The 24,263-nt window shown below is 47.1% G+C and overlaps 1 protein-coding gene across 20 annotated transcripts in view; it reads right to left on the bottom strand.

The window, feature by feature from the left end:
- Positions 1 to 22,545, bottom strand: part of LOC123394230 (zinc finger protein 37A-like) — a 74,906-nt gene extending 52,361 nt beyond the window's left edge. For 6 of the 20 annotated variants that reach the window (XM_045087992.1, XM_045087991.1, XM_045087994.1 and 3 more), the window contains exons 1-4: positions 22,152 to 22,256; positions 12,970 to 13,163; positions 10,646 to 10,776; positions 8,295 to 8,435 (exon numbers count right to left, since the gene is read on the bottom strand). In XM_045087992.1, the coding sequence (XP_044943927.1) occupies positions 8,295 to 8,435; positions 10,646 to 10,674 (170 nt within the window). In that variant the 5' untranslated portion in view covers positions 10,675 to 10,776; positions 12,970 to 13,163; positions 22,152 to 22,256. The other 14 variants (XR_006608965.1, XR_006608969.1, XR_006608970.1 and 11 more) reach the window with 9 other exon arrangements.
- Between the last annotated feature and the right edge of the window lie 1,718 nt (positions 22,546 to 24,263).

Below are 24,263 nucleotides of genomic sequence, written 5' to 3' on the forward strand. Positions count from 1 at the left end.
AACCCTTGATATGATAAGACCAAAGGACATTTTATCTCTGTGGTCTTCCTCCAAGAAACCCATAACCTCAGTCTAATCATGAAAACAACAGCAGACAATTCCCAGTTGAGGGACATTCTACAAAACACCTAACTGTACTCCTCAAACCTGCACAGGTTATCAAAAACCAGGGAAGTCTGAGAAATTGTCACAGCCAAGGGGAGCCTAATGAAATGACTAAGTGAAAGGTGGCATTCTGAAACAGAATACCTGCATGGGAGAGAAAACACCAGGGTCAACTATCAAAAGACAAATCACATCCCATAAAATAAGAGTTTGCAATCCATAAAATGGACAAGCACTAGTATCCCTAATCTATAAAGAGCTAGACACTGAAGAAGAAGAAAAACAAAAAAAAGCCACAAACCTAAGAGCAAAATGGGCAAAAGATATGAACAGAGGGTTCACAGAAATGTAAATACACCTTTCAGATACATGAAAAAATACTTCACCTCACTCATAGTTAAGAAGCTTGCAGAGATAAACTTCATAAAATACCACGTTTCTCTTTCCACTGCCAAAATTCCAGAAGTTGAACCACATGTCTATGGGAGAAGCTGTGGACAAACAAGCATGGATGTGGTGTCGATGGGAGTGACACAAAATGATACCAAAATCCTGAATGATCGAGTTATCAATTCTATGCACCCGTTGATTGGCAGCACACATCTAGGAATTTATCAGATAGAAAAAACCTATATGTACAAGGTCATTCACTAGTACATGGTTTGTAATAGCAACAGGTTTGAAATAGTGCATAACTAATAATAACCAGTTAACGAACTATGGAACGTCCATGCTTGAATTACTGTGCAGTTATAACAAAGAAACAATCCATGTTTGTTTAGATACAGATGTCTTGGACGGGCTTTTAAGAAGTGACAAAAAATCAAAGAAAGAATAGAAAATCATGTATAGACTCCTTACTCAAAGTGTGGCTCCCTGAGCAGCAGAGTCAGCTTCACCTGGGAGCTTTTTAGAAATGCAAAACCCAGGGTCCCCACCAGATCTACTAAATCAGCATCTGCATTTTAACAGGATGCCAGTGGTATACAGCTGCATCTAAGTTCTGAAAGCCCTAAAGATGATGGATTCCCTTCTAAATAACAGTAGGGGGCATACAAGAGTATCTTTTACCTGAAAAAAGCAGCACTGCTAGGACAAACAAGACAGACAGACATATCTACAGCAAGAGGACCATAACTCCAGTTTGTCTGGTACTGTCCCAATATAGACAGCTGTACCATCATAACTTTATGGAACCTCTTTCATTCTCAGTGGAAATGTCTCAGTTGAGATGAAAAATGTCACCCTTCCTAGAGGGAACATCACTTAACCTTTAACCATGTTATTACTAATTCAGAAGTATTTCATTAAAAGAGAGAGAGAGAGAGAGAGAGAAGAAGACCAGTCAGGAAAAAACACAGACTGAAGAAAAGCAGTGAGCCAAGGATGGTTGGGCAAAAAACCCAAGGAGAGGCAACGTCTGGGACAAAAGGGAAAGACAACTTTGTGAGGAACAGTAAGGAGATGTATCAGACTTAAGAAAGGAAAGCTAGCAGGCAAGTGTCAGAGACAACAGAGACTGAAGGTTATGCTGCAGGATGGTCAAGTAAGACTAAAGCCAGAAACTGGATTTGACTACAATTTGGTAGCCTTTTCCAGAGCTCAGGTGAATGTCGAAGAAGCAAGAATGCATTCATGAAGTTGAAATATGAATGTGAAATGCAGAAACCAAAGCCAGAACAGTCGGCTATTCAAGCTAGAGATGTGAACAAGCTGACACAAACCCTTAGGGAGAGTCATCTGGAGGACGTGTGGTCCCTCCATTCCACCAGATCTTCAAAGTCCTATTTCTGGATCAAGCAGGACCATGAGAGAGCTGTCCACTCAGGCCTCATTGTTCGGTCCCCTGAAAAGCATCCATACACTTCTAGCACAATGCCGTGTCTACCAGATATGATTATAGATAATTTTAGTGTTGTTATTAGGAAAATCAAAGTTTTTACAACTTGCACAACTCTGTGAAATTAAGAGTCCTGCTTCTCATTCTACCAACTGTTCTTTGAATTTGCTTGATATACTTGATACACTTCCCTTCAAGTAATTCTTGCCTATTTCTATCTTTTCGGGTTTTTTTTAAGATTTTATTTATTCATTTGACAGACAGAAATCACAAGTAGGCAGAGAGGCAGGCACAGAGAGAGAGGGAAGCAGGCTCCCTTGCTGAGCAGAGAGCTCAATGTGGAGCTCGATCCCAGGACCCTGGGATCATGACCTGAGCCAAAGGCAGGGGCTTTCACCCACTGAGCCACCCAGGAGCCCCTCTATTTTTTTGTTTTAAAAATATGATTCCTTTCAAATTTTAGAATACTCATTTTGAAACAAAGTGGAAATAAACAAACAAAAAGATCACCTGGGATGTGTTCATTTTCTGCTCTTAGTGGAGGAGGGACAGCTGAGGAAGAAGGAAGGAAGAAGGAAGTTAGAAGAGACTTGGCCTGCCTTGCAGTTCCTGGATTTACCTGCCTACACAGCTCCACATACAAGATACTTACGTGTCCATGTGTGGCTCAGATAGATGTTGAGCTTAGACATGATACTTTTCACTGAGTGAATGTAAACATTTGTTTCTTATTGATTTATTACCAATTTAGGTTCTGTGACAGAGAAAAATTAAAAACATGAGAAGATGAGTTTAACATTTACCAGTAACCTAAAGGAGGAAACACTATGGCTTTTTCAGAACTGATGTGGGAAAAAAATTAAAAATTAAAAATCTCAAGCCACGCTGTTCATCTGTTTTCCTGTGAACACTATTAATCCCCGGAAGTCAGAAAATCCAAGCAACCTCTGGAAAAAAAAAGAGATGCGGTGTTTAAGGCAAGATAAAAAATAAATGTTTAATGTTTGTTTCTTACAACTTTCAAAAGGTCTTAATAAGAAACTATCTTTGCCTTTATTAACAGTTACAAAATGAGCCCTGGCCTGGGAATTCGCAGACCTGACTTTTAACCATGGTTCTGCCACCAACAAACTGCATGATCTTGGTCAGTCACCTTCTCAGACTCAAGTTTTTTTTTTTTTTTTTCATTTTTCAAATAAGGCCAAAGCAGATAACCTCGTGCCTGCACTACCATCCTGTACGTCTATAAGGCCAGGAGAGCAGGAACCTCTGCATCTTTCTAGACGCCATCAACAATGGCAAATGGGGAATGGAAAATGATGGGAGGAGTGGGTATTCAGGGAGGGGTGATGACAGAATTTCCTTCGCTATGGCTGGTGAGCCTTTCATCCCGACCATGCCCTCACAAACTCTCCAAAGGGGTGACATTTCCTGTGTAGCCTGCATGCCCACCCTCTCAGCTCCAGCTCACCTCGCTCTTCTTAAATTTGTACCAGACCTTCCACCGTCACACAGCCTTCGATGCTTTCAGGATACTGTCATGCTTATACGTAACAAATAACAAATGAATACATAATAAATAATAACTGGGGACCTAGGCAATGTTAGAGTCAGGAAAGGGCCTTGGTGGCTAGCTAGTACAGCCTCTTCCCTCTTCCATTGCACAAATGAGTTAACTGAGCAATGAAGGCCCTAGAGAATTGTCAAAGCTCCAGCCGCACGTTATTACATACACAACAAATACAACAGCAGCTAACAAAATGTGAGTTTCAGAATAATCTTGTCGACTATTCATTCAGGGCTCAGGAAATGCTTCTTGAGACCCTTTGACTTGGAGGGCTCAACCAGAGTCAAATGCGCCATGCTTTTAACGTGCTTCCGAAGGAATGTTAGGTCCCATTTCGGTACGTCCTAGGTGTCTAGCATTGCCATCCCTGAGGCCCAAGTTTTCGCCGAGGAAATTCTGTCATGGGGCCCCAGTTCCTCTGGCGTGGTGTCTGGGTGTTCCCGAGTCAGAGCTCAGATGAGGGACAGCCTCTCCTCGCTACACCTCTTGCTTCTGCCAAACACACAGGCTGAGCGGGGCCCATTTTGTGGGGCCGCTGCCAGTGTTGAGCCCAGCATTGGTCATGGTCCTGTGCATGGAAGAGACACAGGGCGGTTCCGGGGCAACACCCTCGGGTAATCCAGCAGGGGTAGGGTTGCTGCCCCTCGAGTCGATCCCAGGGTGCTTTCCAAGGACATGAGCCCTGAGTTGGCTGTCTCTGGAAAGGAGTGTTCTTTTGAAGAGGAAAAGTCGGTTTCAAGAACCCACCTTTGTGCATGTTCCCGTCTAACTCTGGTGGCCTTTCCAAATATGTCGCTTAACTAAGCTAGACAACTTGAGGTCACCCTCAGAAACATGGCCACATTAGCTCGTGGGTGGGCAGTCCCCTTGCTCCTTATTCTGCGGGCATAACACCGGGACCCCATGGGCTCAAGGTTCATTCAGCAACTGGACCATGCGATTGATTCCTCCACGATTGTGGAACTCAACGAGCACCTTGACCAGCTGGATGGGGCTGGGATGAGGAATTCTTTCCCTCAAAGCCAGAGAACACACACCACTGCACAGAGTTCTCTGGGGACTTATGGGGACAATGAAGGACCTCGCTCTCCACCTGGAGTGGAGGGTGCACTTGGGGTGCCCTTATCTCCCGGACAAGTTTTCTCCCACTCACCGGCGATTCCTACTAACGAGGATCTCCCAGCGGGACCTCCAGTCAAAAGGGTTTCTTGCAATGGTTTCTTCCCTCCCAGTCCCAGTGATCCAAGAAGCCACCCCTATTCAGGTACACTGGAAAACAAAGGCTTTAGCTAAGCATCCAATTGCCCTCATGGGAAAATTCATACAGGGATAACCCCTGACTGTAAGGACCTGGCATCAGCTCCAGAGTGTCCCAGAGAACAAAGGCCACCAAACCATGACAGCAGGCCCATGATATTACCAAGTACCACCTTACACTTCCAGATATGCCTGAACTAACACCCGAAACCAGCACAACTGGAAACCCAGTGATCCTTAGGCCTGGACCCGACTGCTCTACACCCATGGCTCCTAACTCTGGAAAGGTTCTGAAGTCCACCACACTGCAGAGGCCCCTACGAAAACGTGGAGGACAGGTGCTTTAGCAACGGCAACAGTTTCAGGGAAAGGCGGTAAGAAGAACCAGGAGTGCTGTCATCAGTCGAACTCGGACTGCTGAGGCCAAAGCCTGTCAGCAAACATGTCTGCCCCCAAAGCAGAGATCCTAGTGCCCACCTGTTGGTTCTCATTGGCAACAAATCATACAAGAATTTATCCGGAATCTGACAGGCCTTCCTCATCCTTGTCGCCCATGAAGCAATTGACAGAAAAGGCTCTTCTTCCCAAGCCAGAACCCGCCAACCCGATATGGGCCTGAAATGCTTGCACGTTCCTCCCAACCCAAGGAGCCCTTTGAAAGCCTGACTGCGGTTTAAGGAGACTGGGGATTCGATAAGGGCCCCTAGCTGGGACGCAATGGCCATGAAGCTCTAACCTGGGCCCATGGCTTCCCCAAGCTCCAGAGGCCGCCAGACATTTGGCCTGGGCCAAATGCATGGGCGCATCATGAAAACCATCACCGACCCAGCCCACCTTCCCCATTTTAAGCAATGGTGCACGGGTGCTCTGTTCCACTGACGTGGCCACCTGGCATCCATCGTTGCCCCTCTTTGGGAATGGAGGATGTCGTGAGGCATGGGGAAGTCCTTACTGAGTACACAATCAAGGCCCACCATGTCACCCCAAACAGGATTTCTCAGTGAAATACGGGAATGAACCCAACGCATAAAAGCAGTTCTACAGAACACAAAGGCTTCAGAGGTGGTAACTGCTGCACAAGGTGGAGCCTGTGCCCATCGAAAGACACAATGCTGTGCATACATTCCCCATGATCTCAAAGAGAACTCTGGGTTTCTACCAGTCACCACTGCTCAAATCCCCACTTCCAAGGATTCCTCTCCTTAAGGACTGGCTCAGCTCCTGGCCTGGGGAAGGGGTCTCACCCACTATCAGAGGACTCTTCATGGGGATTCTCCTTCTCTTTCTTCTTCTAACCCCGTTGTGTTGTTTCCCACCCCATGCCCGGTCTCTGCAGGTGGTGCCAGGAACCCTTCACTGCAGTAACTTCCAGAGGACAAATGGTCCTTTCCGCTCAGGAAGATCCAGTCACAAGTTCTCCCCTGCACTCAGCGACCTCTTCCATTTACGACTCTGACAGAAGAGGCCTCCCCCAGCTGGGCCTACCCCACCTGACCAGCAATGACCCACACGGAGGGACAGCTCTATGCCCCTATTCAGCAGGAAGAAGCTACAGAAGATGAGACTGTCTTCCTTCAACAACCTTAACCACACAAAGCTCTGCACTGGTCAGGGGCACACGAGGAGGGAGGAGAAGGCTAGCTGAGCACCAAGCAGGCACTGGCACGCCACACCGCACCCCAACCTGAGATACGGGGGACATCCCTCAGGCGCTCTGACTGCTCTCAAGCTGAGGAAAGGAAAAAACAGATTCTCCACAGATGGAGATCAAAACCCGGCAAGACCGGAGTCTCCCTCGGTTTTGAAAAGTCCTCCTGATTCTGCAGGAAGAGGCTCATTTAACGAGAGCCTAGCGACCTGCCAGAGGCCCGGATCTGCCATTTCCTGAAGCCCTGACATCTCCCTCCCCTCCATGACACTGAGGGAGCCTGAGGCCGAAGGAAATGTCCGTAGGACAGCTTCTTTTCAAACCTCCAGTCCCTTGGGAAGGACCTGTGAGAGGAGGAAGGTAACATTCCTCCAGGAAGCTCCGCGCCATCTTTCAATTCATGCCTTCCTATCAGGAAAAAACACCTTCCCTTCACAAGAGCAAAGCCTCCCATATCCTGGGTGTCCTCTGTCCTCCTGCCACGTTCTTGCAAAACCTCCCTTTTGCCTAACCTCCCCCAATGCTATCCCAGAGAGTCAGCCTCCCATCACGACCCTAGCAAGCAACCCTTTCTACCCAAGGGTCGTATCCCTGTGCTTTAATAAAATCACATCCTGCCAGCAAAGCCATCTCAAGTGCACCCTCGATGTATGTTCAAGAAAACCTTAACCTATCGACGTACGTATATCGCGCAAGGATGAATGGCCACAAGATTCAACACATGGTTTGTGATCTACCTCTCATGTGTCCTTAATTCTACTAATATTGTCCTTACAAAATGCAAAGGATTTACAAATTAATTACATGGTTAGAAATATTTCTATTTACTTCACATATCGGAGAATGACAGAGCTAGAGAGAGTGCAAAACAGTCAGTCAGGGTCGCTCAGCAAGGAAGATGGAGAAGGGTGCTCAATACAGGGCTTGATATCCAGCATTCAGGTATCCTACCTCAGCCAAGGGCAGATGCTTACCCAACTGTGCCAACCAGGGGCTGGCAAATTAATTTCATCTTTTACAAAGAAGCTCTTCTGGAAGACCTGTTGGGATCAGGGCAGGAAAACCTCGACAGTTCAGCATCAGGCAATGAGGGCTTCCTCCCTGACTATGAGAACATGGGAGCCCAGGGCTTTTCTCCACCACCAAGTACAGCTATGTATCTCTGGGCCTGAGAGGGTGTATGACCACAGCAGATGTGGAAATACTCCCCGATTCGGTAGATTTTAGAACAGAAGGGGGTTCTAACGGTCCCTTCCATAAACACAAAGACTGTCCAGGAATGCCTCCGTGGTTCTTTCAGTTAAGGGACCAACTTTTGGCTTTGGCTCCAGTAATGACGTCAGGGTTATGGGATTGAGCCCGTGTCAGGCTATGGAAGGCATGTGGAGCCTGTTGAAGTGTCTCTCTCATCCTCTGCAACTCCCACTCCGCCCACAAAAAAAAACATAGAGATAGAGAGAAAGAGAGAGAGAGAACACATGTGCGGAAATCCACTCAGACATCCATTTGTAAAGATGCCCGGGATTCTTTGCTCTAGATGTATGGCCCAATGAAGCAAGTGTGGGCAGATTGTTGATCGTCGAGAGAATGTCTATTCAAGGTCAGGTTGCAATAACTCAGGATTCTGCTACCAGAGGCAACCTGGAGCTCAGAAGTATTTTGTGGGGCAGGGACTTGCAGAACCTTCTCCACATGTGCAACTAAGTCATCTTCCACAAGCAGCCAACTCTAAACATTCTGGTTCAGGGTACCTCTCCAAGTTAATCGACAAGGGGTATTTTTCCCTCCAGAAGAAAGACAGAAGCTGGCAAAAAAGATACCCCAGTCAAGGCCTAAACCTCAACCCTGGCAGGAGGTTCAGAACCATGACAACTTACAACTGTGATATACATCCACCAGGGAGATGACAGAGGTCACATTCCTGTATATTTTGCACTTGAATCTGCACTGAAGAGACAGAGGCCAGACGTGTTGGATGCTGCCAACGAGGTCCAGTCACCTTAGTTTCGAAGCACCACCTGTAAAAACAGGGAGAGCTTTTAGTTGAGGTCTCAGGAACCGCACTTGGGAAGACACAATGTCACACAAAACTGAAAGCATGCCCCTCCCTTCCAGCAGAGAGCACAAACTCAAAGAGGCCAAAACCACAGAATCCCGAAATTTAAAGATTTAGCATTGCTGCTGGCAGACCTTCAAATGATACATGCACGGTCAGCTGGCTACTGGGAGTTCCACGATATCTTTGCCAGACCCAAGCAGGAGGATGTGGGCCAGGAAATGGCCCAGAGGTCAATCACCATGTGCAACTAGTGACAGGAGTCTAAATAAAGTTTCTGCTGCTCCCATAAACCAAACAGAAGATCTGCATAAACCCTATTTCAACTGCATTTTGCATGACCGTCCTAGGGTTGCTTACTTCTCCTTGAATCTTCATTCACCTTTGACATGCATTCTCATTCCTCTACCCTGTAACTTCAATGACACGGAACTCCCATTGGAGATATGCATATACTCTACCTCCTCAATGTCTTTTCTACTCTATGTGAGTGACTCTGTTAGTCTTGCTTTCTTTCTTTCCTCAGAACTCTATTTGGCTGAAATGAGCCTCTGGTCTTCCTTTCTAAGACATGCCTCTCATGGACCCTGGAACTCAAAAAAAAAGAAATAAGAAACCAACAACTAATCACCACACAATATGAATGTAACCTATACCTTGGAGATTGAAGTTGCTTCACTCCTAACCAGAGACTATGCTACTGACCTAAAGGGCAAGCCCTCCAACAACCAGCTTCTAGAGGATTCTGGGATGATTTTGGGTATAGTTCTGATAGGATTTTCCCAATCTGAAAACACTGCCACCCTACAAAGAGGTCCCCAAACCTGATTATCAACTAAACAGATTCAGAGCTTCATGGGACCCATTGTGAGGCACATAAACGCCTGGCGGTGGTGGCAGCGGGTGCCAGTCCACATGGGTGATGGCTTTCAGTTTAACAGATTTGGGACGGTTTCTTAGATGCAAGGAGGCAGCCGCAAGCACACTTGGTTTCTTAGCATCTATTCTAAGCCTGGCAGGCATAGTGATGGACTGTTCCATACAGATTTTGGAACCCTGCTGTGCTGGAACTTCTCATGAGGAATCTCTAGAGTGAACTTTCAGTAGTGTGTCCAGGCCAAAGCGAAGCGCAATACTCCCATCAGACTTGACTGCAATACCTGTCAACTTGGGTGGATTCCTCTTCTTGAGGTCCCCCAAATATCCTGAGGTTCCTATACCTGCCACAGGTAACATTCCCTACTCATCTGGCAAGGCTCCTGAGCACTGTGTCATCGAGGTGTGAAGCCGCTATTGAAAAGGGGCTACACAAAGTCACCCTTAATTCCTGAAAATTGCCTGGTCATTATCTGAGTCTATACACATTACTGTCAAATTGGACATTTCACTCAATCCCTTGGTAAAATAACCAATGTTTCTAGCGGTGTCCTGTTACAGGAAAAAGGCGCTTGTGCTGAACTTGTGCTAATAATCCTAAGTACCTTGGAAGAAAGAATTCTCCCTGAGAATTTCTGAATGATGGAGGGTTCAGGAAGGGAGAGAAGTTAAATTTTCCCATTTGTTCACACAGAAATACTTCATCACATTTCTGTAGATCATGGATATTTTCAGATAAAGTTTCTCTAAATCTGGAAGAAGAAATACTAAAGAACCAGCAACATTTCAAACAAGAGTCACAAAGGTAGGCTCATGTTCCTCAACTCACTCAGTTCCCCTTTACTAATTCTTGATTGGCTTGAATGCAGCTTTTCCATGAGTTCTGCAAACCTGTACCCAGTTGAGTTTGAGAATTTTCACGATCAGACACTAAGAACCCACAAGACACATCACCGTGTATAGTCACAGGCATTTAATGGAAAAGTAGGGATAAAAGGCCTGTGGACACACACTTAATGAGATATATTTTCACCTAACATAGAAGGCAAGACATCAACATGGAAGCAGAGAGGCCACAAGACCTGCATCCTCGTTGCCAGGGCATGGCGTGTCCATGAGTTTCTGTATCTCCAAGCCAAATACGCTCATGTCTTCTGAGCTAAGGTTTCTGCTTCTAGAATTTTCTCCCAAGGAGAAAATCAGAGAGGTTGTAAAGGATTTGCAACAGCGTTTACGGAGGCTTCCTGGATAATGGCGAAGCCCTGCAGCTCACCGCCTTGCCCAAGGCCCACAAACCTGTTCAGTGCCGCCTTTGCATCCACCATGGTCAGGCAGGTCTAGCCCCTTCTCCCCATGTTGCACAGCACACCCTCTCCTGGTGTCCACCAGGTCGCTCAGCCTCTGTGTTCCATGTCCTCAATGGATCTCTTTGGAAGAAGGTAACCCGCATAGTGGTGGAAAGAGCAAATATACTCCTTCCCACCCTTTCTCCCTCCTTGCACCCAACCAAGGTTTCTGCAGAGACATGCAGATGGGGTTCTTCTTTTGTGGCGCCTCCAAGAATCCCCTTGCACAAAACCTGAGCCTTAGCACATAGCAGGCTATTTTGGTCTCTACCCCACCGCCCACCTCAGCCACGGGGCAGCATTCCACCTGCCAGCCACCTCAGAAAGAACTAGTTAGCTGCTCTCTGTCCAACGCCCAGGTGCTGACCTAGACATTTGAAACTCCTTTCAAATGAGGAGGAGGAGGAGGAGACACACCCATGGCACCCAGGTGCCTGAGTGCACGCCACATCACACCATCTACTTCAGGGTTGTGGTGATGGCAGACTTCCCACTGTGTGCTTTTTGCCCTGAGACATGCCAACCCTCCAATGCAGCAGAGAGCACAGAGCCAGGCTTCAGCCCCCCAGTGACCTGGCTGGCTGCCGTGGCTGCATGAGCCTGCCTGCCTCCCTCCCTCCCTGGCTCCAGTCCTTTCCTATGGGCATCTTCCAGGGCCCTGGGACTCTGGCTCTGCTCCAGTGCCCCAAGCCCTGGGTGCAGGCTGTCAACAGGCAGTTGAGGAACCACAGACTCTGGCTGCAGGCCCTGTGCTCCCCTCAACCCAACCACCGTGGTAACCAACGTGGGCCCAGGTGCCAGATCAGACTGCAGCCCCCCGCCTTCCTGCTCAAACACAGGGGGCTCTTCGGAAGCAAGGCATGTCATCCCCAAATACCTGCTCCCTAACCCCCTTCCCACCAGCCGAATAACCCCTAGGGACAGATGTATAGAGAAGCCAACATAATCTACACTCCAGGCACTGCATTTCACTCAGCCTCTCATGGTACGCAGGTGGGTCAGAGAAGGATTCAGCATAACAGCACAAATAACACTTGAGTAGTGAGCAAATGTGTTTCTCCCAGGGCGGCAACATTTCCAGATAGGCCTGGTTGTTAGTCTACCTGTGCTCCAGTAAAAGCCCTGCTCTGACATTGATGTGCAAGCCACAGACCAAGAGTACCTCTGCAGGTAAATGGGCCCAAATGTATCCTGGATCCTTTCATTTTGTTGTTTTGATTTTGCTCCAAAGTCCAGGGAGATAGCTCTGGGACATGGATGGGGCTCTCCGTTCAAGAGCACAGGTGGTAAATGAGCCATATGTTCCCCTCAACACCACTCCTGGGACAGGCCAAGTCAAGCTACCACCCGTGTGCTACCCTGTGGCCTCAGCAGGGCCAAAGCACAGCCTGATCCCTGGATGTGGAGAGAACAGGGATGCAGTCTCTGAGCCACACATTCTGAAGCCAGAGCTCTAAGGGAACTATGCATGTGGGCTGGTGGTAGCACAGAAACTGGCAGGCACCATGCTGCCCTGAGAGCCACGCAGGATCCTGGCAGCCTCAGATTGGGGGTCCAGTGCCTGCTCTGCACTCCAGATTGCCCCTGCTCTGTCCTGACTCAGACCTAAGCTGGAACCCTTGTGGTCCCTCCAAGTTCAGGTGGGATAAAAAGGGCCTATAGTAGTTGGGGTGCCCCTGGGAAGGGAACCCCGAGGCAGATCCTGGGATGAGGCTGGATGGCATATCAGGGGCTTACTGAGATGGGAACCCACAGCAGATTGCTGTGGGAACAGCGAGCCCAGTGTCTGTGGAAGGTGTCCACATCACTGCCTCAACAGCTGTGTCCCTGGCAAATGACTGAATCTGTCTGTGCCCCATGTCTTCTGTAGAACTGGACCTCACAGCACTTTGTCCCCCAGAATTTGGTTAAGGATAAACCAAGACAATGAACAATAAGCACCTCACCAGGGCTTGGAACAGAAGCGCCATCCAGGAAGACATATCTCCCTAGGATTGCTTGGTAGGAAACCTGTTTTGGAACCCCTGGCTCAGCTGTTCATGTGGTCTTGAACATCAGAGAAAAAGCACCTGGCTTCAGGGAGCCTCCCTCCAACATGGTGACTCAGAGCCACCCTGATCCAGTTACACAACCTCCTCTCCAAGGACATTCCTGCCTATCTGGTAAATATCGGGCTATGTAGACACACTACCCTGCAAGCCCTGCCCCAGGAAGCCTTGGGCCCAGCTGTCTTCCCACATCACCAGGACAATGGACCTGGGCCTCTGGCCTTACCTTGCTTCTCAGTGGTGATGATGGTGGCCTCTAGGGGCTCCCCCAGCCCTGCCTCATCTTGATCATCAGCCTGAAGATGTACGCTGACTCTGGGTCCAGCTCGGTGGCCATGAATTGCCTCACCATAGCACCCATCTCCACTGTGGTGAACGTGCTGGAGTTGCTGTTGGCCAGGCAGTAGGCAATCTGATACCCTATGGGTGGGACAGGAGGGCCACGCATCAGTCTCATCACCCCGCTCGGACCCCAACTTTCTGCCACCACCACTCTGCCCTGTTTCCACCAGTCCTTCATCCTCTGCCAGCATCTGAGAGGAATGACACAGCCGCAGTGGCAGATGGAGCCTCTGAGTGCTGGGCCCCCAAGACTCTCGTTCCCCTTCATCCATCCCACCACCAAGATATGGAAACAGTTTCATCTCTAGTGATTCAATTCTTAAATAAAACACCAGTACTCACCATATCAGCCATTTAAAACCTCCCAAAAAACCACATTTCAGAACCAGATGTCTTTTATGGTAAATTCTACCATTCAGGGAAGGATTCATACCAGTCCTTTGCCCGCTTTTCCAAAAAACAGAATAGAAAGCTTCTAAAGCCACTTGCTGAGGCCAACATTACCCTGATACAAAAATAAACGAGGACACCCCAAGGAAAGAATCTTATAGTCCAATATCCCTGATAACTATAGATGTAAAAATGTCCAACAAAATACTAAAAACCCATGTTCACCAATATGCTGAGATGATCATATACTATGATCAAGTGGGATCTTGCAAGAATGCAACGATGGTTTACAGGAGCACATCGATCAAAGTGATATAGGACATTAACAAAATAAAGAATAAAAATGATGTGATCATCTTGAGAAGCAGGGAAGCATTTGACAAACTTTAATATCCATTTGCAATCAAAATTCTCAACAGAGCACGTAGACCAGGAACATACCTCAACACCAAAAAGGCCATATATGGGCCACCTGGGTGGCTCAGTGAGTTAAAGCCTCTGCCTTAAGCTCGGTCATTATCCCAGGGTCCTGGGATCGAGCCCTGCATCGGGCTCTCTGCCCCTCTCTGCCTCTCTGCCTACTAGTGATCTCTCTCTCTCTCAAATAAATAAATAAAATCTTTTTTTTTAAAGACCTTATGCAGCAACCACACAGATTACGTCACATCCCATACTGAGAAGTTTTAGCTGTTTCTATTTCCTCTAAGATCGCCGAAGTTAGGAACACTGTCACTTTTTCCTTGCCACTTTTACTGAACACAATATTAAAAATCGAAGGCAGAACAATTATGCAAGAAGATAATCAGAAGGCATCAAAACTGGAAATAAAAAAGTAAAATGGTCACTATTTGCAGATGATACAGAATATAAGGAAAACCTCAAAGAAGCCAATGAAAACTTGTTCAAACTATGACTAAATTCAGTAAAGGGACAGGATACAATATTACTACCCCAAAACCTACTGCATTTCTATACACTAATAATGAATCATCAGAAAATAAATTAGGAAGATCATCCCACCTTAAGTTGCATCAAAAAGAATAAAATACCCAGGAATACACTTCACCAAGAGGTAAAATCTTGTATAATTGAAAACTACAAGACAGTAAGGAAAGAAACTGAAGGCAACACACATAAACCAAAAGATATCACATATTCATGGGTGAAAAGAATTAATAGTGGTAAAATGTCCATACTTCCCTAAACCATCTACTTTGTAATTACTATCAAAATTCCAAGGACATTTTTCACAGAAAGAGAACAGAAGGATCTAAAAATTTGTATGATGCCACAAAAGACTCTGAATACCAGAGCAATCTATAGAAAGAAGAACCACACTAAAGGCATTGCGCTTGCACTTTTCAGACTAATGACAAAGCTTGAGAATCAAAACAATCTAACATTGTCATAAAAACAGACACACACATCACCAGAAGACAGGAGAGAGCCCAGAAGTGAAACACATATCTATGGTCCGGGACCTTTATGACAAAGGAGCCAAGAATAAACAAGGGGGAAAAAAAAAACAGTCTCTGTCATCAATGGTGCTGGGAACACTGGAGAGCCACATGCAAAAGAACAAAACTGCACCATTTTCGTACACCATACACAAAATTTAACTCAAAATGTGTCAAATACTTGAATATAAGTCCTGGAACTATAAAACTTGTAGCAGAAAACACAGGATTTGGAAAGGCCCTTGACACAGGTCTTGGTAGTGGTGCTTTTAAGCTGATACCAAAGTAAAAACAAACAAAGAAGCAAAGTGTGGGCCTACATCAAACTATAAAATGTCCAAACAACAAAGGAAACCATCAACAAAATAAAACGGTAACCTAAGGTAAAACATTTGTAAATTATATATCCAGTAAGGGGTTAATGTTTAAAATATAAAGAACTCATGCAACTCAACAGCAAAACAAAACAAAACAAAACACACAAAAACGCCAAAAACTCCACAAGTAATCTAATGTAACAGCAGCAGATCCAAATAGACATTTTCCTGAAGAAGAAATACAGATGGTCTACACGAACACGAAAAGATGCTCAATATCATTAATCATCAGGGAAATGCAAATCAAACCAGAATGAGGCACCACTTCACACCTGTCAGAAGGGCCATTACCAAAAACACAAGAAATAGCAAGTTTTGGTGAAGATGTGGAGTAGAGGAAAACTCTAGTGCACCATTACTAGGAGTATAAAAGGGTGCAGCCACTATGGAAAACAGTACAGAAGTTCCTCCAAAAAATGAGAAACAGAACAACCAAAGGAGCCAGCAATTTCTGTTCTGAGTATTTATCTGAAGGAAATGAAAACACTAACTCACAAAGGTATATTCACCCCTGTGTACACTGCAGGAAAATAACAACAGTGAAAATAAAGAAACAACCTAAATGCCATCAGTGGATGAATGAATAAAGAAACTGTGGTCCATAAACAGTGGAATTCTACTCAGCCATAAAAAAGGACGAAATCTTTCGATTTACAACATGGTGGCCCTTGAAGGCATGATGCTAAGTAATACAGGCCAGACAGAAAGACAAATACTAGAAATCACACGTAGAACCTTAAACAAAACAAAAACAAAAATATGAGCTCACAGACAGAACAGATGGAGGGTGGCAGAAGTTTGGGGTTGGAGGTGGGAGAAATGGGTGAAGGGGTCAGAAGGAAAAAGAAAACAAGCCCAAATATAGCATCTTTCTTTTTCAGTTAAGTAATCTGTACCCCCAACATGGCTTAAACTCATAACCCGGAGATCAAGAGTCAGACACTCCACCGACCCAGGCAGCCAGGGTCCTGGAATTGTAGCATCTTCCGATACTCAATGTATGGAGAAAGGGGAAACTAATTTAATCTACGGTATTTTGAGGGCTAAGTATTTTTTTGGTAAATGTAAAAAGTAAAGAACACATTCTTCATGGTCACACACTCAGGACTATATCTAGTTCTAACATTTATCATGACACTGAGCAAGTAACTTACCTTTTTAATTTAATTATTTATTTGAGACTCAGGGGGGACATAAACAGGGGGAGACATAAGCAGGGGGAGGGACAGAGGGAGAAGATGACTCCCCACTGAGCAGGGAGCCTGACCTGGGGTTCAATCCCAGGAACCTGGGATTATGTCCTGAGCCAAAGGCAGAAGCTTCAATGACTGAACCACCCCAGTGCCCCTACTTAACCTCTTTTCTGCCTGTTTGCCCACCTCAGAGTATATTATGAATATTTGCTTTTAGAATCGCTTCTATTTAAATTTAAAAATAGTTTTTAGAATTGAGTGAAATGGAGATCACTTAGAATAGTACCTATGAGAGTAAGCCCTCAAAAAATGTTGTAAAAAATCTTATTCTGGGGGTACCTGGGTGGCACAGTCAGTTAGGCAGCTGACTCTTGATTTTGGCTCAAATCAAAAACCCAAGCTCCTGGGAGAGAGCCCTGCACCAGGCTCCACACTCAGCGGGGATGCTGCTGGAGGATACCCTCTCTCCCTCTGACCCTCCCTTCTCTAGCATATGCTTGTGCACTCTCTGTCTCTACAATAAATACATATGTCTTTAAAAATCTTATCCTGAACATTTGGTGGTTGCGCAATCATTTTCATAATTGGGCAGTATCTCCTAGTTTATAAAGCACTTTTATACACATTCTCGTATTGGAGTCAGGATATGGTCATTGGAGAAGAATTTATTGTGTTTATTTACAGAGGAAAAAAAAAGAAAACCAGACTTAGAGCAGGGGTGTGCTTTGTTCATGGCTGCAGAACTAACAGATGATCTTCTTATTTTCAGCCCAATGGAGTAGAACAAGAAAAAATCCAAACACTGTAACAAGAGCCAATGAAGGGCACTACAACTGATAATGGAATTAACGCAGTAAAATTATCCAACATTTATAAATATTTACCGCCCCAGCATGGAGCAACTAAATATGTAGAGCATATATGAACAAACCTAAGAGAAGCAATCAGTACCAATACCACAGGGAACTTTAATACCTCACACTTCTCTCAATGATCCCCCATCCAGACAGAAGATCACAACGGAAACATCAGCCTCAGACAACCCCTTACTTGGATGGACTTGACAGATACACACAGAACCCTCCATCCAAAAGCAGCAAAAGGGATATACTCCTCTCAAGTGCCCCTAGAACGTTCTCCAACTTAGGTCATATGTAAGGCCACAAGACAAGTCAATAAATTCCAGAAGCCTAGAATTTTCCCAAATGAGGACTTAAATCAAATCAACCATCTTTTCCAACCACAGTGGTATAGAACTAGAAATCAATTACAAGAAGAAAACTGGAAATTCATAAACACAGAGACTAAACAACATGCTACTGAACAACCAATTGGGTTCATGGGCAAACCAAAATAGGAACACAGAAATACTTTGAGGTAAATGAAAAAATAATACAATGAAACAAAATTCACAGAATGCAGTAAAACAGGTTCTAAAATGGGGCACCCGGGGTGCCTGGGTGGCTCAGTGGGTTAAGCCGCTGCCTTTGGCTCAGGTCATGATCTCAGGGTCCTGGGATCGAGTCCCGCATCGGGCTCTTTGCTCAGCGGAGAGCCTGCTTCCTCCTCTCTCTCTCTGCCTGCCTCTCTGCCTACTTGTGATCTCTCTCTGTCAAATAAATAAATAAAATCTTTAAAAATAAATAAATAAAAAAATAAAATAAATGGGGCACCCGATTAGTCGATTAGTCTAGTCGATTAGTCAGTGGAGCTCTGTGACTCCTGATCTTGTGGTTTTGAGTTTCAACCCCACACTGGGCATAGAGCTCACTTTATTTTTTTAAAGATGCCATTTATTTATTTGACACAGAGCTGGGGAGAGAGACAGACAGACAGACTGAGCAAAGTGGAAGGAGCAGCAGGCAGTAGAAGAGAGAGAAAGGGGCTCCCCGTGCTGACAAGGGACCTCATGCAGGGCTCAATTCCAGGACCCTAAATTCATGACTTGAGCCAAAGGCCAACACCTAACAGATCAAGCCACACAGGCAGCCCTTAGAGCCAACTTTAAAAAAAAAAAAAAAAGTTGTTCTAAGAAGGAAGTTTATAGTGATACAGGCCTAACTCAAGAAACAAGAAACATCTCAAATAAGCAACCTAACTTGATACCTCAAGGAAACAGAAAAGAACAAATAAAGTCCAAAGTTAGTAGAAGGAACACATCAGAACTTAAATAAATGAAATACAAACTAAAAAAAAAACAAAAGAAAGATACATATTTAAAAAAAAACACCAACAAGAATAACAGATCAACAAAGAGCTGGTTCTTTGAAAAGAACAAAGCTGACAGAGTCTCAGCCAGATTCAAAGAAAGAGGACTCATCATCAGAAATGAGAGAGATGTTCCCTGAAACCATTGATATGCAAAGGCTCTTAAGAATGTACTATGAGCAATTACACCCCAACAAGCTGGATAATCCAAAAGAAAAGGATACATTTCCAGAAACATACAACCTACTAAGATTGAATTCTAAAGAAACAGACATCTGACTGTTCAGCTGTCTACTAATGACCAGTAGAGAGATTAAATAAGAAATCAAAAACTTCCAACAAGCAAAAGTCCAGGACCCCATGGTTTCACCTGTGAATTCTACAAATCATCCACAGAAAAAAATGAATACCAATCCTTCTCCAACTCTGCCAGAAAAACAAGAGGAAGAAACGCTCCCCACCTCATTTTATGATGAAACATAAACATAAAAATCCTCACCCAAATATCTGCAAACCAATTCTACAATACGGGCAAAGAGGTATGATCCAGTAAGATGTATTTCAGAGATGCAATGGTGGTTCAACATCCCACAAATCAAACTAATGTGCCGCATTCACAAACGAAGGATCAACATCATAGGACCCATGTCAACAGATGCAGAAAAAGCATTTGATAGCGCCGCTACCAAATCACTGCCCCCCCACCCCGCACCTGTGCTTCTGCCGCCGGCTGGTCCCACACACCCTGTACCACTGGCCAGTCCCCACTGGGGGGGGGGGGGGGGGGGGGGGGGGGGGGGGGGGGGGGGGGGGGGGTGCCATCCCCACTGCCACCCCCACACACGCAAAAAAAAAACCCCACACACCCAACGCTGTCCCCTTCCACCCACCCATTCATGACATGCTGCTGCCACCATCCGCTGCCACCCTCCCACCCTGCTACTCCACAGCAGTGCCCCTTTTTTTCCACAACACGTAACCCTCACCACAGCTGCTCTGCTGCCCTGCCGTTGCAACTGATGCCCATCTGTGCCACCCCCAGTGCCCTTACCACTCCCCTTGTGCACCCCACAGGACTCTGCCACCCCCTGCTGCGCCACCCTCCAGTGCTTCTACTGCCCTGGTGCCTGTGTTTCCAACAGCACCACCAGGGGGTCAAAAAAAAGGCTGCTACCAGTGGTCACCCTGCCTCCTGCCCATCTCCACTGCCCCACCCAGCCCCCAAGCCATGCTGTGCCATTGCCATGGTGGCTTGCTTGCGCCACTGGTCCCTCCCAAACCACATCCAGGCCAATCCTCCCCGCTTCACCTTCCCTGCTTTGCCTCCCCATCTGCTAGCCATCTCATCAAGTCAACAAGCCTTCCTCAAAATCAATGCTGGCATCACTTCCCTCCCACCCCCCACCATTTCTTCACTGCATACTCTGTCACCTTGTGTACGCGACTGTGCAGAGCCCCTGCCCTGCCCACACCAGCTTTAACCTGATGCTCCCCCCTTCCCATGCTACCCCTGGCCAGCCCCTGATGGGCCCACCTAAACAACCCCCGAACTCCTCCGCCTGGTCCGGTCCCCCCACCCCCCTGACTCCAGTGCCTCCAGATTCCCTCCCTACCTATTGACATGCTGGCTGCGCGCCCTATGAGCCCCGCCTTTCTCCCAATTCGCGTACTGCCGTACTGCCTGGGTGCCCCCTGCCTTGTGACCCGTGTCCGTTGGCAGCACCCCCCCTCAACTTAGTCTCATCCACCCTACTACCAGCTGCTGTCAGCTCAAAGCTGCTGGCTTCCCTGTGCCCGAGGCCACTGCTGGACCTTCACTGTCCAGCCGCCCACATGAAATGCCCTGGGCATACCCTGCCCTTCGATTTTTTCTGCCCTACTGTGCAGTTGCTGTTCGCTTACCTCCCAAGCCTGGTTTTGTCCCCCCTTCTTCTGCATTGCCAACGACCAACCGACTGCCACCCCACATGCAACCCATGCACCGTTCTGTCTCCACCCCTCCCCGGCCCACAACACCAGGCTCCATTCCTGTTCTTGATTGCCCACACCACATTGCTGATACCACCCCAATCTGCTCTCCCCCACCCCCACTACCAATCCCCTGCCCCTTTGCCGTCACTACCCCCTAACGCTACCCCCTACTTCTGATCTGCTGCCAACCACTGGTGTCCCACTCTTACCCTATGTCCTGCTGCGTCCCTGTGTTCCTGTCAACTGCTGGTCTTCATAGGCCAGCCTTATGCCACTGTGCCCTGCATGACTTGCCACCACCTGCCACACCTGCCACACTCTGCGGTTCCTCCTGTTCCTGCCCACCCCTCCCTGCAGCTACAACCACCTAGATGAATACACCTTGGTCCCCACTTCTGGAGCCTCCCGATTCCTTACCACCGCTGTTTGCAATGGCTGCCTGTCCACCCCATGAGTCACTACTCCACCTTCCCCGCACTGCTACCACCAGGATGCCCCCACAACATGATGACGCTCCCACCATTGTCAAAACACCCACACCCACCGGTCCACAGCCCCCCATTACAAAACCACTCATTGCCTCTCCGCTGCTACTCTGGGTCCCCACGGCTGCTTGCTTCTAACAGGGGTTCCCGACCTGTAGCATGCCACAAGCCCAGCAACGCCAGCCATGCTTCTCTGCCGACCCCACACCATGACATTGATACCCCGCTAATATCTGCTAGTCCTTCCCACCCCAAGGACACTACGCCTAGCTACTCTCCTCCCCCACTCCCGATGCCTCATGGCTGCCAAGCGTGAGTAGGACCAACCACAATCCACCACCCCCCGTGTGGTACAGCTGCTGACCCCCCACAAATCACCCCTGCCACCCGCTGTGACCCCCACAGGCACCCACACTGCGGGCGCTCGGGGACGGCAAAATCACGAGCCCTCTGGGGGGGGGGGCTTCCCCGGGGGGAGGGAATACAGAAGAAACCGACCCACAGAGGAAAGGGAGAAAGGGCCAAGATGCATCGCGGCGGTAAGCTGCTCAGGGTCCCCTCACCCCTCGAGCTGCCTGCAGATTCTACCCGCCCCAACCCAGAGGGTGCCTGACATGGCCCCTGACCCCCGAACGAAGGGTTGCCCCACGCAAGCTCCAGACCCCCCCTCCCTCACTCTTAGTACCCTCCCTGCACGACTACTGCCTGCTCTCCGGCTGCAAAACCCCTCAGGCTACATGCAACCCAGCCCACCCATGCCCTGACGTTGTTGACCGCCCTAACGCCAGGCTTGTCCCGCCCCCAACCCCCCACTACTGCCTGACGGCTTCCCCTCCCCCCGGCTCCGTTGCCGGCCCCGCTGCCAGGCGTTACCGTCTAGTTCCGATTCCTGTGGATATCCGCCCCCCTCCCCGCGCCTCCTCCACATTGCTACAACAACATGCATCCTGCCACCCTGCTGTGTCCCTCACCGTGCCCTCCTTACCTCAACTGCCGCCGATAGGCTGCGGCCCTGTGCCTCAGGCCTCAGCGGCGTTTCGCTGCCCTGCCCCCTTGGCGCGCAGGATGGTCCCGCCCACCACGCCGGCCCCCCCCCCCGCCGTTGCTGCGCTGCTGCCTGGGGCTCCTCCCATCCCCTCACCCCTCTGCTGCCTAGATTCTACCCATCCCCAAGAGGTGCCGCATGGCTTCCCCGCTCGGGTGCCACGCAGCTCCCACCCCCTCCCTGTACGACTACTGCCTGCCCCCTTCCCCGCCTATGGTGACCCCTGCTCCCTCCTCCGTGATCCCGTCCCCCTACCTCAGTGTTCTCTCCTGGCTGCAAACCCCTCAGGCTCATGCAGCCCAGCCCACCACGCCCTGACGTTGACGACCCGCTAATGCCCGGCTTGTCCCGCCCCCAACCCCCCATTACTGCCTGACTGCTTCCCCCTCCCCCCTGCTCCTTTGCCTCCCCGCTGCCAGGCATGTTACCGCTACTTCTGCCCTGAATATCCACCCCCCTCCCAGTGCTTCCTTCACATTGCTACAGCCCACATGCATCCTGCCACCCTGCTGTGCGCCTCACCCTGCCCCCCTTACCTTAGCTGCTGCAGATCGGATGCGGCCCTGTGCCCCAGGCCCCTGTGCCCGATTCGCTGCCCTGCCCCCTTAGCGCCCCACGATGGTCCCGCCCACCACACGCCCACCCCCCACTGTTGCTGCACTGCTGCCTGGGGCTCCTCCCATCCCCATGGAAGCAAACGAATGTTACAAATTAAGGCTACTTTTTGTTGTTCTGAACAATCAACAGATAAACATTTTCTATCACACCACTCTTCATAATAGTGAATTCTATACAATTCTGTTATTAAAATGGATAAAAGTATAAAATTATGTTTTAAATGTCATGTAAGTGGACTTCAGAGTGAGATATGAAAAAGTCAAAGAAATAACAATCCTTGAAAGAAAGTGATGAAAATGGAAGAATTATTATTTTCTACCAGAGGATTTTCTCTTAAGTAGAGGAAGAATTTTGATATATAAGGCATATGGAATGAGCCGTTGTAGTAAATTTTGTATTGTATGTATGTAAATTGACACAAAATAAATAGAAGTAACATACCATGAATAGATAAATTCTGTTCCAGGAACACAGGGCATTCCTGTTCCAAAAAATATATATAAATCTACTCTTATTCATCAATTGGTGAAATATGAAAATAACAATTATTTCAATAGATGAAGATAAAGCATTTGGTTTAAAAGTGTTAGTAATTAGATACAATGGATAATGGCATATGCAAGCTACATATAGAAAAACTCAATAATTTCTTTTACATAAGTAAATGATAGTTACAAAATGTAATCATTACATATGACCAACAAAAAATGCTTGACTTTATAAATATAAACATAAACCTGAAATATGCTGCAAATATTAACCAGATAACATACTGTGAGATATTTTTATTTACTCCTTAGAATTTTTTCTATGTTTAAAATTTCTCTACAGTGAAACATCAAGACTACGTAGATTATGAAAAGGAACAGAGAGACCAGACCTCATTCACAACAGCAACAAAAACTTGAAAAATATCCAAGAGTAGCTTTATTTTTTTTAAGATTTGTTTATTTTAGAAAGAAAAAGTGTGTGTGTGTGTGAGAGAGAGAGAGAGAGAAAGGGGGGGGATGGGCAGAGGCAGAGAATTTTCAAGCAGACTCCCTGCTGGGCACAGAGCCCAATTCTGGGCTGGATCCCAGGAATGAAAAGATCATGGCCTGAGCTGAAACTCAACAACTGAGCCACCCAGATGCCCCTTCAAGAGTAGCTTTAAATGAGAAGAAATTAAAATTAGATCAATCTTAAATATGTAAGAATAAAAAGGAAGAGTAGGAGAAGGAAGAGAAAGAAGAAAGACAAGAGCAGAAGAAGAGTAGTCAAGGAGTGGTATGAATTTTACTAAAGCTGGCATGGGACAAAACTAGAAAGAAAGAAATAACTTCATTAGTAGTATCTTTGTGGTATGACCAAATGTAGTTTGTTTTTATTCTATATGCTTGAAAAAATATCTTTCTATTTTTTATTTCATTTTTAACTTTAATATTTAACATTCAA

The sequence above is a fragment of the Mustela putorius genome, unplaced genomic scaffold, assembly GCF_011764305.1.
Source record: "Mustela putorius furo isolate JIRA1106 unplaced genomic scaffold, ASM1176430v1.1 tig00002060_pilon_pilon_pilon, whole genome shotgun sequence".
Lineage (NCBI taxonomy): Eukaryota > Metazoa > Chordata > Mammalia > Carnivora > Mustelidae > Mustela > Mustela putorius.